Genomic DNA, 15,282 nt, shown 5'->3' with positions numbered 1-15,282 from the left:
TTCACGTCTTAAAAGGCTGGTGCAGCTCCGGGGAAGAAAGATGTAGGTGGAGATGAGATCTGTTATTTTTAGCTATGTGCCTAGTTTAAAAGAATGTCATGTTGTCATTTCCCAAGTTAGATTAAAACAGAGCAAAGTTGCTTTATTAAATAAATACCTATTGTCACCTAATGCCTACTATCATAATAAAATAAGGTATTAAACAATTTAATTGTCATAAAGATGGCTCTCATTTAACTACAGCATCAAAGCAAGTGATCAAGGTGTGCCAGATATCACTGTCATATCTCCCATTCATCCTCACAGAATGTATACACAGCATCCTTCAGGGAACAGATCCAACCCTGGGATTGTTTAAAAATCAAATCTATTCCATTAGGAGGCATTTTTCAATTTTCCCAAATATCTTTCTTTGTCTCTACCTGAACCCCATCCTTCCCCAGGCCTCCAAACTGTGACTGTCTGTGAAACTGTCATTTCACTTGAAAATATTGGCTAGCCATAATAGCATTTTACAGAAAATAAAAGCACATTTTTACAATTTAGAAGGGGAACTCAACCACAATTAATTCAGATGAGGATTGGCTTCAATTTACATATTATAATAATAATTACAAATTTATCATTTACAAATTCCTGCAGCGCTAAATTTGGCAGAACAACCCCATTTAGGGAAAGCAATTAGAGACTGCCTCCATGTGTGCTAGACACGTGAAGGAAGGTATGTTAAATACTGTGAGTTCAAATATTGAGGGAAGAAGTCAGAGAAAATGAAGGTAAGTTTAGATGCAAGGATATTGGACATTCTGACTATGGCAGCGTTCTGGGACTCTGGGTAATGGAATTGATAAGGACACAGACAATACTGTGTTCACAGGAAGCAAAGCAGAATAAGATGATGATGCAATGATTTCAATGGAGGAGGGAAAGAGGTGGCAAGAGCTTCTGCCACATTAGTATTGTATCAGGGCTTGTGATACAGTCTGGGACACAGTGTGACGAAAATATTGCTTTTCATCTTGCTCACACCCCAGATAATGAATTTCCAAGAAGGCTTCTTTCATGTTTAGTCTCTTCTTCCTTCCTTATCTGTACTCAGGTATCTATACGCAGAGGGGTTTATCCACCCGTTCATGTGCCAGGCACACACAGAACACCCACTAAGGACAAGCCCCTGGATTGGGAGTGACGCGGAACACAAAGATGAGCAAGAGGGTGGCCCTGCCCTCTGCGATGTTCCTGTCTAGTACACATACGCCATCACACTACAAGAATACACTACAGGTGGTGACAATTCCCTGGGAGCAGTGCACCGCAAAACTCATCAAACTCACTCACACTCCCTGAACTTCTGACAATCACTTGACTCTGCCCTCCTTCAACAACTAGGTCCTCAGAGGACAACATAAAATGTGAAATTTGCCAGCTCGCTGGCAAACCATCTACCTAACCAACTTATATATCTAAGGAGAAGAAATGGCTTGTTTTCAAGTGTTGATGAAAGGCTCAACATGGAAACTTTATAAAGTCCTGAGTTAGATTCAAAATCCATAATAGGATCACTGGCTGAGTTCATTAACTAGTGAAAATGAGGCAGCAGGCAGGTACCAATCTACCGTTAAATGACTAAAACTGTTGGAAATAAAATTATGAATTTGTATTTCTGCAGTTGTTAGGGAATGACAGAGAAAAATGTTACTCTAGTGCCTCAATGCAAAATATGGACAGAAATGATTCATTGCTCTAAGAATACAGAAGAATTAATATTTGAATCTGAGGGAAAGGTGTCCTCTTACACATTACATGGTCTTGGTAAACATTTAGAAATTGAAAACTTAAGCTTAACACCGAATGTCTGTCACAAATTAAGTATCTGTCAAAAATTCCCCCTTCCCACTCCTACGCCCACTCCTGCCTCAGGAAAGCAAACTGAATTTCATTCTGGTCTAATGACAACAGATGGCTTTCACATTAAGCAATTTGAGTTATCTGACAGCAAACAGTCTCCTTTAAACGTTTCTGTTAACTCCTATCAACTGCAAAATCAAAAAGATGACCAATGCTCAAATTAGGCAAAGAAAAAAAGAAAGATCTCTCTGAAAACAATTTCAAATGTCAAACTGAAAGCCATACTGTCTTATGTATGGAGTACCAAGTATTCTTCTAATGAACGTGGTTTGTCAGAGCTTTAATATTTTGTTTTTGACATGAGTTTTATATGCACTCACTATAAAAACCTGCCTTCTCACTTGCCTATTCTTCATGTTTAGCCATTGTGCTAATCCTGTTGGTCCAGGATGAACTGATGAGCCAAGAATGATAACCAAGAAAGAATACTTTCTCTGAATAGTAGACAAAAGGGAGTATTTTGGAAGTAAGTAAATACCTGGGAAATCATAGACCGTGTTGGTTCAAGGTGTGGCAATCAAAAATCATCATACCTATGACAGCTACTCTTTCACTGTACAATGACTTCTTGGGCCAAGACTTGGAAATAACTGCCCGTCCCTGAAGATAGGAGCCCTCGGCTGCAAGATCCATTATGTATCAGAAAAATAATTGCAGGTGTTTGGTTCAAAAGCTGATACTGAACATTTTGAGCAACATGACAACAAATGCAAATACTGCATATTGCCCAAAACATCTGGATTTTTCTCTCAATCCCTGTGGTTGTCCCTTTCCACCTTCCTGGAGTAGCTTTGTTCCCAGCCTTCTAATAGCCTCCTGTTCCAATTCATTCTGCTCCCCATCTTTAACCTGTATGTTCATTCTGTCTCTGGCTTGTAAACCTTCAATAGCTACTCAGCATACACAAGAAAAGTTGGAATCTCCTTGTCTTGGTATTCAAGGCCCTGTAAAATTTGACCCTGGCCTACCTTTTTCATCATGTGTTTGCTTCCCTTGGTATGAATCTCCTTCTTCATCTGGTGCCTGTAATGATGGTTCAACAAAGCAATCCAACAGCCTTCTTCATCTCTGTTAAGGATAACCTCTCCTTCCACTTTCTCACTCAACTCACATGTAATGTCTTCCCCATGTGCCTCTGTTCATCCAATGATTTCCCCAAATTCAAGATCTAGCTCCAGTTATCCCACAATTTTGTCTCCTTTTGAATTCATATAGCATTTGACATAGGAACCTTTTATTTGCCACAAAAATCTAGAGACATTGAGCTCATGTCATTGAAACCCTGTATTTTCCACACAAAATCATCTCTTACTTTGTGCTTTTATGTAGTTCCCATCTTATATTCTTTCCTATGTCCCCATAGGGAATATAATATAATCTCAGTAAGTATTTTGTTAATTTATTAGGTGACACTTTAATAAATGTAGTTTCCTCAAATGTATCAACAATCAGTAGATAATCCCTTTGGTAGAAGGTGGTGAGAAGAGAAGTAGAGCATCTGACAGAGTCCCATAAAAATCACAGGAGTATTAACAATACTGTGTATAATTACCAGCTAATTTTGGCTGGCATGTCTGATCCCCATCACATCAGGGCACGTCAGAGAGAGATGAGACTCTCAGATGGGACAAACTCAGGGATGGGACAGGATGTCTGTTTTGCATGTTCCTGGGTATTTCCGAAAGTCTGAGAGTATAATGGTCTATTCGCTTATGTTGAAGGTCATTTGTTTTTGGCTGCATCAAAATGAGACCCACAACAAAAGAGCCACATCAAAATGCAATGCATTTCCCAGAAGTTGGGCTGGTTTTAATTTTATTTATTTATGGAGCATATATCATCTACATGTACAGTATAACTAACTCAAAGTGCTTCCCATATGCCTTTTACCCAACACACATCACATCAGATTATTTTCTATAAATCTTCTCTAGAGTAGTATCTACAGATCACAAACAAAATAAAGACATTTTGCAGCATTTAACACTGTCAAAACCACTGCAGATTTTATGAACAGTACTTATAAGCACATTGCTATGAGGTACTTAAATACATTAAAAATGTTACTTTTTAAAAATATTACCACTGTAAATCACTCTAATTCTAATTTAAGTGTCATGATAATAGATGCTACAAAGCAATAATCCACGCTGGAACAAAAACTTAGGAGATAAATAGCATTTTCAATTGAATTACATTTAATTGAAGTGATTTGTATATATTAGTATGAACGTGTTTGACAGATGTGAGAAATAAAATGTAAAATTCCTACCTTGTGTCTGTTTCTTGTTCACTGCATTGTCGGCTTTATGTCGTTTCTAAAGTTTAAAAGCAAAAAACAAAAACTGTGAAAAAGTGAGTAAGATCAGTAAAACAAAATACTGCCTCCAATAAAAGGGGTTTAACTTATGTTTCTCAAGGCTTTTATCCTTTCACACCTGTATCAATGTTATAAATATGCTGGGGGTGGGGTGATGGGGAGAATCAGAGGGAACTCAGGAATTCTAAACTGAAAGCAATCCACAGCATCTTTATACAGTAGTCCTTTTCTGGGAGTACAGGTATGTGGTCCTCCGAAGGATCTTACGTTGTCATAAAAATAAGACTAAAATTTTAATGTACTACAACAGTTTGAGCTGAAAAGCTGACGTAGAACTTTTCCTTAAATAAGTCTCTTAAAAAAGAAGATTGCCCAAGAGAATTATCTGTAACTGCCATTTAATAATGATACTGAAATATTTTCAACTTATGAAATTCATTATCTAATTAAGCTGAGTACATCCTCTATAATTTAATGAAGTGCTGATATCTATCAATGACTAGAACCAAATACATCTACCCTTTGCATAAAGCCTCGTCTACTGCTCCCCAACAGCTGCCCTCCCCCCAAATCACAAGCCACTGGACCACATGATCCTATGCTCTTTTCTCCAAAAAGCACTGGAAATAAATTGAGTGTTAAACAGGTGATTTGGTTTATATCTAGGTGGGTGAGTTTGGAGCATTACATAAGCCAAAGTTTTACAGCAGTAAGAAAAGGAAATGGAAGGTCAGAGGCAAGGTGAGAATTTGATCGACCAGGGGAAACAATCTTCTCTAGATTTCAACTAATGGTTTTCCAAGGCTTCCATCTAAACTTACAGCATCAAGTGTAACACGTCAGCCTTCTTTGGCATTGGAGAAGTGTGGAGTGTAACTAACTCTGTGCTCAACGATTTTATCATCTAAAATCCAAGGTCAGATTTAGCTGCACATACTTGACATGAAGGTGGGTTGGAACAAATGGAAAACAAATGAGTTCCTAAGTTTTCCACTGAGAAGACACGTGGTTTTTAGAGCCACAGTGCACATATGAAAACAATTTCCAACAGAAAAGCCTGGAGTTGTGAATTAGGACGCTTCCAAGACACAGCAACCTTCAGGAAGAGTGGCACAATAGTTGGCAGTGTGAACTCTCTGCACTCAAACTATCAGCCACTGAACTGCACAAAATGCAAAGACAGCATTTACAATGCCTCTGTGGGAGGCTTGTGGAACACATTTCTTGCCACATCCATATGCAGAACACACTACAATTCTTTCTCAGAATAAGTCTCACTAATAAAGGTATAATAATGTAGACGTTTAACTGGCAAATTATTGCTTCCAAAAGTAAGCACATAATTTTCCAGCAAATATTTTTCACTGAATGTTTAAAGTTCTGTCCAATTTGTAGCATCAGTAGAGCTTATTATATAATTGAGAAAACTCTAAAATATGCATTCATTTTTGTTTGTTAATAAAGATCTTAAGAAAATTGAAAGTAACTCAAAGTAAATTTTAGTCCCAGATAATGATTCAAGGTAAAATCAGATATTCAAAGCAGGTATAAATATTTCCAAAACAATGTACATTGGTAATATATAATAGTTAGACTTCCAGCTGAAGGAGACAAATAAAAGCTAATTAATGAAACATTATACCTCAACAGGAAATTTAATCTTAGTGCAACCCAAGGAGATCCTGAACATTACTTTCCATCTACAGAGAATTCCTCTACAGAAGCATCTCTTACCTTGACTTTCCCACCACAGAATAAATTAGGTTACTTGTCAAAACACAATTGTGTTGAATACACATAAGGACCCACCCAGACTGGCAGCTTCTAATCTTATGACTACAAAAAGAAAGCATTTTTGTATCCTAAAGAGATCATTATTCCTTCTAAAAGTAATAGTTCAGAAAAATTAATATAGTTATTCTCTGAGTTCAAATGCCTCTACCGTCCTATAACCAGAATTCATTTAATACCTCTGAGAGTTAGTGAATTATTTAATATTTTCAATATTTGGTTGACAGGGTGCCAATCAATGGTACTGTATAAATAGTTCCATGAACTTTAGGATACTTAACTATGCAATATTAACCAATCCTCCTCCTGGGAACTCTCCTGCATTAGCCAGTTCTTATTGCATAACTGCCCAATTGTGCCACCAGCACCCTGGCCCCTTCTTTGTCTCCTCCCTTGTAATTCATGATAGAATTCCTCAAGGCTTACTCTCTTGCCCTCTTTGCTTCTCATTGTATACTCGCTTAGCTCACTCATATCTGACATTTCAATGATAACCAATATATAAATATATACCAGCCAAAACTCTCATCTGAGCTCAAGTCAGTTATATCCAGTTGCTTCGCTGGCATCTCCTTCTGGAAGTCTCAAAGGCATCTCAAACTATGTCCAAAGGACCATCTAAGACTTTAACCCCAAGACGCGGTCCTTGTCCCAGACACAGAACCATATGCCATCCACTCATACAAGAACCATGAACTTGAGAGTCATCCTTGTACCTTTTCCCTCTCCCTCCCATCCAATCCATTTCTTCTTTCACAAATGTTTACTAAACATTTAACAAGTGCCAGGCCCTGTTACTATAGTTGAGGATACAGCAATGCACGAGAGACAAAAACTCTTGCTCTCATGAAGCTTACATTCTAGTGGCTGGAGACAGAATATAAACAAAATAAGTAGGGTACGTAGCATGTCAAATGGTGGTAAGTCTTGTTAATTTTATTCCTAAATATACATTGAATTCATTTTCCCATATTTTTTCATCTCTACCATACCACTTAGTCTAAGACCTTCATTTTTTTCATACCAGCTACTAGAATATTCTAACAAGTCTACCTAAATCCTGTTTTCCTTACAATCCATTCTCCTATATTTTAGTCAAAATGATGTTTAGATCATGACGATACAGGTAACACTTCTTCAGCACTTACTGCTTATACTTGAATTGTTCTAAGGACTTCATGTGCATTATTTAATTTTCATAAGAGCTGGTGTGATTACTTGATTCATATCTGGCTCCTTCATTGGACTGCAAACTCCATCATGGCTACTTTTACTCACTAGCATATACACAGTATTTGATCTCTGAACATTGTAGACTTTAAAATATTTGTTTTATAATGAAGACATTTATCAGTGTTTAAGTTGATAGCAAAGAAGGTATATTTTTATTAGTGGTGAATATTAACAAACAATCTTGACCCTCATCCTAAGAATTGACATTTGACACAATACACCTTTTTAATTTTTAAACTAACAGTTCTCCATCAATTTTAAAGCATTTTCAAGTAAGTATATATCTCATTTGTCACACATAAAAACAGGAAATCATATTATGTTAAGCTGTCCAAAGCATCAAGAGTTAAAAGGCACTGGGGTGGGTGAGTCTTAGGTATCTCACCTGGAGACAGTTAGTACTATGCTTTATTCTAAAATTGTTTTCAATGTTGTTTAACGGAATATAAAGGAAGGTTCAGTAGAATATCACCTCCGTTTTATTCACTGATGTAAAAATGGTAGACATCACTAGTCTTCATCAATATCCAGTTCTCTTCTACTTCAATGGATACTGAGGTTATGCCACCTCTTGTCATGTCGCTAGTTCTAATATTGGGCTGTAAGTAGATGTGATGTGCACCATTTCTGGGCCAAAACACGGGAAGAAATGAGATCTCCCTTCTCTCTCTTCCTCTACTCCAATGACCACCAGCATTCCAAACATAGCAGCGCCTTGATTCAACTGCCTCTGAGTGACTATATGAACAATGGTGCTTCCTGCCCTCCCTCCCCAAAAACAACCTGCTATATGTTTGACACCTGAAAAATAAACTCATGTTCAAGCCACTGACATTTGGGACAGGATTACTACCTACAGCAAAAGTTTCACACACCCGAATACATTTCCAAATGCATGCCTGCCACCTAAATACTGCTTCATATATTTCTGTTGAATGAGTGAATGAATATATTTATTAAAATTACTGATACTCTTTTTCCAACTTTCTAAACTATTATTTGATTTTTTTTTCCATTCTAGAGAGTTATATTTCAAACTTTCTACCACCTTATAGGTTGATATAAACTTCTTATTAAACCAGTGTTACAGACCATTTTTAGTCCATATTTTAACACTGACTTTATTGGAAAAATGACTTTAAACAATACAATTATTTCCCCACAATACTCTTACATCCTTCATGCCTAATTAGCTGCTTTCTAATAGTACCCAATTATTTCATCATGTCAATAAGACCTTCGCTTAAAAAACAAAATTCTTAAATACCATTTTATTTACCACGTATTTTCAGAGAGGGGTACTAGAAACCGTAGTTAGAGAGCTTACAGTTCTGCTAGGGAAAAGAGAAAAAAAAAAGGACAGGCTATTTACAGCAATGATTATACGCAGGGGTCTGGAGCAAAACTGCCTTGTTTGAATTCTGACAGCCCCACTTAAATAGCTCTGTGACATTGGGCAAGTTACCTTTCTCCTCTGTGCCTCCTCGCCCTCATCTGTAAAATGGGGATAATATCATTTATCCTTTAAGGGCTGTTACAAGATTTAATAAATATAAAGGACATAGAGTAAGTACATGGAACCCAGAAGTTCAATAACTATTATTAATATTGCTATTGGTGACTCACCACAACAATACAAAGGAAGAGCACGAGATAGGATAGAAATTCCATTCATTTCTGGGCAAGTTGGATGACCTCTCTAAGACTCAGCTTCCTTACTTTTAAAATGGGGTTAATATCCAACTTTCAAAGTTATTGAAGGAATTAAATGAGAAAAACATTTGCAAAACAATAGTACAACAACCGATGCTCAGTGAAAATTAGGTTAAATTAAGAAAGATAAGGGAATACAAAAGGCAAAGAAAGACAAAATTGTAACAAAGACCAATCCTTATGCCCTGCCAAATCTGACCATAATTTAAAGGATGATAATAAGTCTGTGTGGAACAATACACAGGTGAAAAGAGAGTCACAAACTTTTAGCTAGTGGTCGCGGTCAAGTATGTCATTTCCAATCAAGAAGATTATGATGTTTTACACACACACACACACACACACCAACCTCTGTATGTACTCTCAGACTTGGATGTTTGTGAGAGGCCCCATCGAAATGGTCAGCTGACCCGTGTCTAATGGGTCTGGTGATGCTATGGCTCATGTGTTCTGAATGAGATCCCAATTTAATTCTCCACAGAAATAATATTAATGTTTGTGCAACTTTAAATTAAATCTTTCTAAAGAATGTTTCAGCCTTTCCTCGCCTTACCATCTGACTTGCCTAAGGCTTCACAGAAGGTCATTTCAGACAGGCAAAGTATTTAAGGGACATAGAAAAAAATATTGGCTTCCTCAAGTAAGGTAGTTAAAATAACAGTTAAAATAGAGGAAAAACAAAAGCCTGAACTTATTTTGAGTAATGTATTTTATGACCGGGAAATTGACTTCCCCTTTTCTCTACTACTACGGAAAAATAAAAATAGCAAACTTGCTGTTAGTTTCCTTAACTAAGATAAAAAAAAAGGAAACTTAGAATTACTGAAATAAGATGAAAAGTAATCAAAGGTATTTAATTAGGTGAAAGCTATGGTATATAAATTTAAAAATACAAAAAACACCTTTACATTTAAATGATTTGGAGGTCATTTAAATGATTTGGAGGTTATTGTGTTTACCTTGAAATAACGTTCAAACGGAAAATTGAGCACAATTGAAAATAATGTTCAAATATAGTTTTCTCTCTAAACCAATTCTTACATTCCTATTAATTTCTTTCATTAATAAGCTACAAACATAATAGCACACTGTAAGAAAAACGCTTTAATATTAATCCTATAGAAATCAATAGGAATTAACTCCAGAGGTGGAAGCAGCTACGCTATACACTTTTAAAGTTAAATGGACATTTTAAATAGCCTGTGCCAAGAACTAAACAACTTAAAGATGAAACTAATATTGAAAAATATGTATATAAAAATAACAGTCACATTTATTTATGAAAAAAAGTACTTACAATATCTTCTATTATCTCTTTGATAGCTGCTACAGCTAAAATAAATAAGAGAGGAACCAGTGTTGTGTAGCGACCTGTTGGTGATACATCAGGTATTTGCTATTTGAAGGGGGAAAGAAAAGAGAAATCAGTGAGAACTAGCAAGTGTATAATACGTTTAAAAACAACAAAGTCTTGGTGCCCCTTAAAATATGCCTCCTTGATTTTTCTATCTCGGTAGATTAACACTGGGTGAAGTAATTTGTCCATATCTAATAAATATCTGAAAAAGCATGTTAATTAACTTTTGGGGGTGACAGTTGTGTGTAAGACTAACACCTACAAAGGGGGACTGGTTTAAAAGATTACAGTATATACACTAAAATATCATACGACCATTAGAAATGCTATGTTAGATACACAATGAATCACATGGGAAAATATCCACACATTATTATATGCATAAAACAGGTTATAAAACATGTACTCTATGGTCCCCTTTTTGTAAACTAAATCAATAAACAATGCTTGGGAGGAAAAAAAAAAAGAGTAGACAAATATACACCCAAATTTTAAGAGAGTAGTTGCCTCTGGGTGGTGGAATAATGAGTTTAAAATTTTTTTCTTTATGCTTTGCTGTGTGTTCAAATTCTTTTTACAATGAATGAATGCTATTTTTTATACGAAACTTTTTTTCTAACTACCATTAACTTAAATACAATGAGAAACAAGACTTAACGTGGTAATTCTTGTATTGCAAGGTTCAGAATTGACAGTTTTACTGTTACAAAAACAAGTTGATATTTTAAGAAAAAGTCCCATCCCCCTTTAGCACCCAAGTGAATACTGTCCTTGCCATATGAAATTTACAGAATAAGCTGATAAAAATGAATCAAAAGGCTGAGAGAGGTAGTGGAATTCAAACACTGCTTATAGCAGGAGCCAGAAATATCCATCCAAACCAGCTTATTTCTCTGTGTTCAGAGAAGCTTCAGAAGATTGGTCATAGGCTTAACAAAAATTTATTATTGTTTGAACATTTGATGTTAAACTAAGGTTTTATGACATGACTTTACCTGAAGCAGTGCAATAAAGAGAAAAAATGAATTGGCGGCTCTTCTGAACTGAGAGTAGAGAAATCTTGGAAGGAATGTGATTATGTTGTATTTTGCAGTGCTAGAAAACAAAAATGAAAGTAGCATAAAACTTAATTACTGCACAATTAGCTGTCACGCTTACAAAATTCTACTATCATAATATAAAAAATTAGATGATGAACATTTGCCCTCTGTTTCAATTTCGGAGATTAATGCTAATGGTCACTGACCTAAATGAAAAAGCGTGAAAAGGACTGTCTAAACAAATAGTAACAGTTTAAGTTCCTGCATATCTTTTGTTCTCGTTGGCCAATCATCCTTTTTAACATTACTAAGAGTAGCCCACAAAGAGCAACTTTATATATAACATAATGTATAATATGTTACAACGTGTAATGTATAATATACATTGTATATACATGTATAATACATGTATAATATATAATATAATGTATAATGTATAATACGTTAATAAATATAACGTATGTATACATTAATAAATATAATATATACATTAATAAATATAATGTATACATTGTATGTCATGTATATACATGTATTATACATGTATAATGTATAATATATATAATATAATGTATAATGCATAATACGTTAATAAAAAATAAAATCTTGCAATAAAAGAAAAAAAAAATCAGCAACTTGAGCAGGACCAGAAACTTTAAATAGAGATGCCTTCCTGAGATAACTTCAGAGAAATGGAGAGTTCTCTGGGTTTCCGTTTGAAATTTTTGTCACAGCCCCTCTATGAACTTGGCTAGGACTCCACACTAAACATACCAGATATGTCCACCATCAGTCAGCCATCACCATTTAGGTCTTGGAAATGTCCAATCTTCCTCTTGTTAATTATAGAGAAAGGAGATTAAATGGACACATACCAAACTCCCCAGACTGTGAAAAGTTATTCTAAAATTTGAACTTATAAATATTAATTCTAAATGGGCATGTCTCAAATCTAGGAATCTTGCCACTGGAGAAACAGTGGGCTAACAAAGGGATCACTCAAGTGGTTCCAGAGGCCACTAAAAGAATAGGAATTATAACAGAGATACTTTTTATATTATTGTTGGAATGAAAATATAACAGTTATGTACTTCTCACAGCCCTCCATTCCTCAACACCATGCTAAGTTTCACAACTATCAAAAGCCAAAATTTAAAGACTATTTAACTATTGAAAGGAGTTCTCCAGTGAAGAATTGCAAGGACATCTTCTAAAATGTAAAAACTTGTTAACCCCAAATTATCGTCCTATTAACAGGTTTAAGACAAAAGTACTTGGCCAGGAGCAGCTTTCATTATCCATATGCTATCCACAGAATTGGTAGAGTATGGCTGCTGATTCTTTCTGCTTCTTCTTGCTTTCAGGTTCTTATTATCATCTCCTCATTGGCTGGAAGATGGAGAAACAGCCAATTCATACAGCCTCCTGTAAACTCTCAAATATTAACTGATTTAACTGAAAGCTCTTCGCACACGTTTTCAGTGTGGGTGGGAGATCCCAGAGGGCTCTGCTGGGATAGCCCGTCCCGCAGCTTTCTTTAGCAGTTCCTACCTGACATGGTTATTGCAGAATTTCGTCAGCTGGGGCTGGTTGATGAATATTGTCCGTATTTCTTCCTGGTCAGCCAGTGAAGTCTTCTCTGAAACATCATCAGTCTTCTCATAACCTTAAATTAAGAGAGACAGTCTTCTAACTTGATAAGAAATGTTTCATTTTATTATCCAGACCAAAAACACATTTCATAACTATTCCAGAGTCTGAAATTCTGTTATAAGCAACATGTCTCTCCTTATTTGTGTTGTTTCTTTTAAAGAAAAATCCCCACAGCTAACATTTCTACTAAATTTAAAAGGCAGCATTTAAGTCATATAAAACGAACCCATTTTAAAAACAGTAATATCAATTTTCAATTTTTGTTCATCTTTCTCCCATACATGTTTAATTTATTTCCTCCCACTACGTAACAATATGTCCAAAAGTAACAAAAAATTTTAAACTGATTTACATTAGTTTTAGACGAGATTAACAAGAGGTCATTTAAAATATAATTTAAAAATTTAAGTATATATATTTATTTAATGCTTTTATTCTTTTCCTTTCTATCTGAAACAGAAAAAGATAAACATTAAGGTTTAAACAGGCAACTACCACAATTATCTAACTCACTAAGATCATCTTAATCTTTCCACTAATTAGACTTTATGTTCACAAACAAATTTTAAATGTCTTAAGATCATTTCAGATCATCTTATAATCATTGTAACAATGCAACAGCGTTAGGCAATTTCAAATGGGTAACACCATCCTGCAAAGTTGACAACACTTTTAAAACTATATACAAGTTCTAGAGGAACAGAAAAGAAAATTAAACTGCTTATTTTACCTTCTAGTGAGAATAAAATGAGACTGGATTCCATCAGCCCCTTACCCATTTTCTAGAAAGGATTACCAACAGTACTCTATTGGAAATACCCATTTTTCTTCTCTTTTTTGGCTAGCCAATGCCATCTCCTCCCCTAAGACCTGCTGCCATGGAGTCTCTTCTGAAGTATTCTATGGTGCTGAAGACAGGGAACCTTCTCTGGGCCTCTCCTGTCCCCAGCAAAACACTTACCCACAGGTTTGGTGGCTGCCTGCTGGTTAGTCAGTCTCCCCTTGCCAGAATGGGGACTCCCTGGGGCTATTGCTGGGGTGTTACTCATCTTCCTAACGCCAGTACAACAAGCAGCAGGTACTCAGTAAATGTTTGCCAAATAATAAATACCAAACGACAAAGGAGTGGTTATTTGGCCTTTTTTTTTTTTTTTTTTTTGAGGGCAAGCAAATGGTTCTCCACCCACTGATAAGGAGACTAAAGACAGCCAAGTGCTGGTACAAATTGTACAAGAAGAGCTTGCCTGTGGGGTTTTGTTGCTATATGAAACCAGAACATAATTTCGGCTTTCCACAAAGGTGGGGAACAGGAGCATATGGACCATGGGGGTGGGGAACAGTGCAGTGTGCGCAGGGAGTGCAAAGAGGGCAATAACGCTGAAGCGGAGACAGAAGACAAGGTAAGGACTGCCGAGATATGGTGCTGAAAAAGCACACAGCCTGGAACTCAGAGAACCTCTCCTGGTTGTAAAGAAGTCTGGATCATATCCTCTGTTGGCAGTAAGCCACGGAAAGCTTTCCAGGTAGTCAGGTCAAGTGAGAGTCACATTTTATCCTCATCACTCTGGAGATCACGTGGCCTCATGCTAAGGACTCTGATCGTCATTTTACAGTTTTAGACACATTAGCAACTTTGCCATGGTCACGTGGTTAATAATTATGTTTCACTACATCGTGTTTTAGATACAACACAAGCTTTCTCCCCCTAGTTTTATAGAATCAAAATTTCATATGTGTATGGCTATAAACTATGTTTGTGTCCCCTCCAAAATTCATGTTGAAATCCTATCCATCAATGTGATAGTAGTAGAAGGTGAGGCTTTTAGGAGGTGATTAGGATCTGAGGGCTGCACACTCATGAATGGGACTAGTGCCCATGTAGAAGGGACCCCAGAGAGCTCCCTCACCCCTTTCACCATGTGAGGACACAGCAAGAAGACAACCGTCTATGAATCAGGAAACGGACCCTCACTAGACACCGGATCTTCTGGGGCTTTGATCTTGGACTTCCCAGCCTCCAGAACTGGGAGAAATACATTTCTGTTTGTTCACAAGCCATCCAGTCTATGGAATTTTGTGATAGCAAGCCCAACCAGACCAACATGGATTATCAAATAGAGAGAGGCACGTCAATCTTACAAATTCTTAAAAATGTTTTATTAGATTTTCCTTAATGACAGCACAAAGATCATAGTGCACTGCTTCTGGCATCTCGACTGGAAAGACAGCCTCAGGAGTACCAGCTCTCTAATCTGCTCCAGTTACTG

The 15,282-nt window shown here is 36.3% G+C and overlaps 1 protein-coding gene across 4 annotated transcripts in view; it reads right to left on the bottom strand.

Moving 5' to 3' along the window:
* Nucleotides 1-15,282, bottom strand: part of ATP8A1 (ATPase phospholipid transporting 8A1) — a 216,222-nt gene that overhangs the window by 174,686 nt on the left and 26,254 nt on the right. For all 4 annotated transcript variants that reach the window (XM_081063840.1, XM_081063841.1, XM_081063839.1 and 1 more), the window contains exons 2-5: nt 12,914-13,028; nt 11,318-11,417; nt 10,263-10,361; nt 4,181-4,226 (exon numbers count right to left, since the gene is read on the bottom strand). In XM_081063840.1, the coding sequence (XP_080919966.1) occupies nt 4,181-4,226; nt 10,263-10,361; nt 11,318-11,417; nt 12,914-13,028 (360 nt within the window). The remainder of the gene's footprint in view (nt 1-4,180; nt 4,227-10,262; nt 10,362-11,317; nt 11,418-12,913; nt 13,029-15,282) is intronic.

This window comes from Rhinolophus hipposideros, assembly GCF_964194185.1.
Source record: "Rhinolophus hipposideros genome assembly, chromosome: 1".
In the NCBI taxonomy this organism is placed as follows: Eukaryota; Metazoa; Chordata; class Mammalia; order Chiroptera; family Rhinolophidae; genus Rhinolophus; species Rhinolophus hipposideros.
This window is presented reverse-complemented; position numbering and strand designations above follow the sequence as displayed.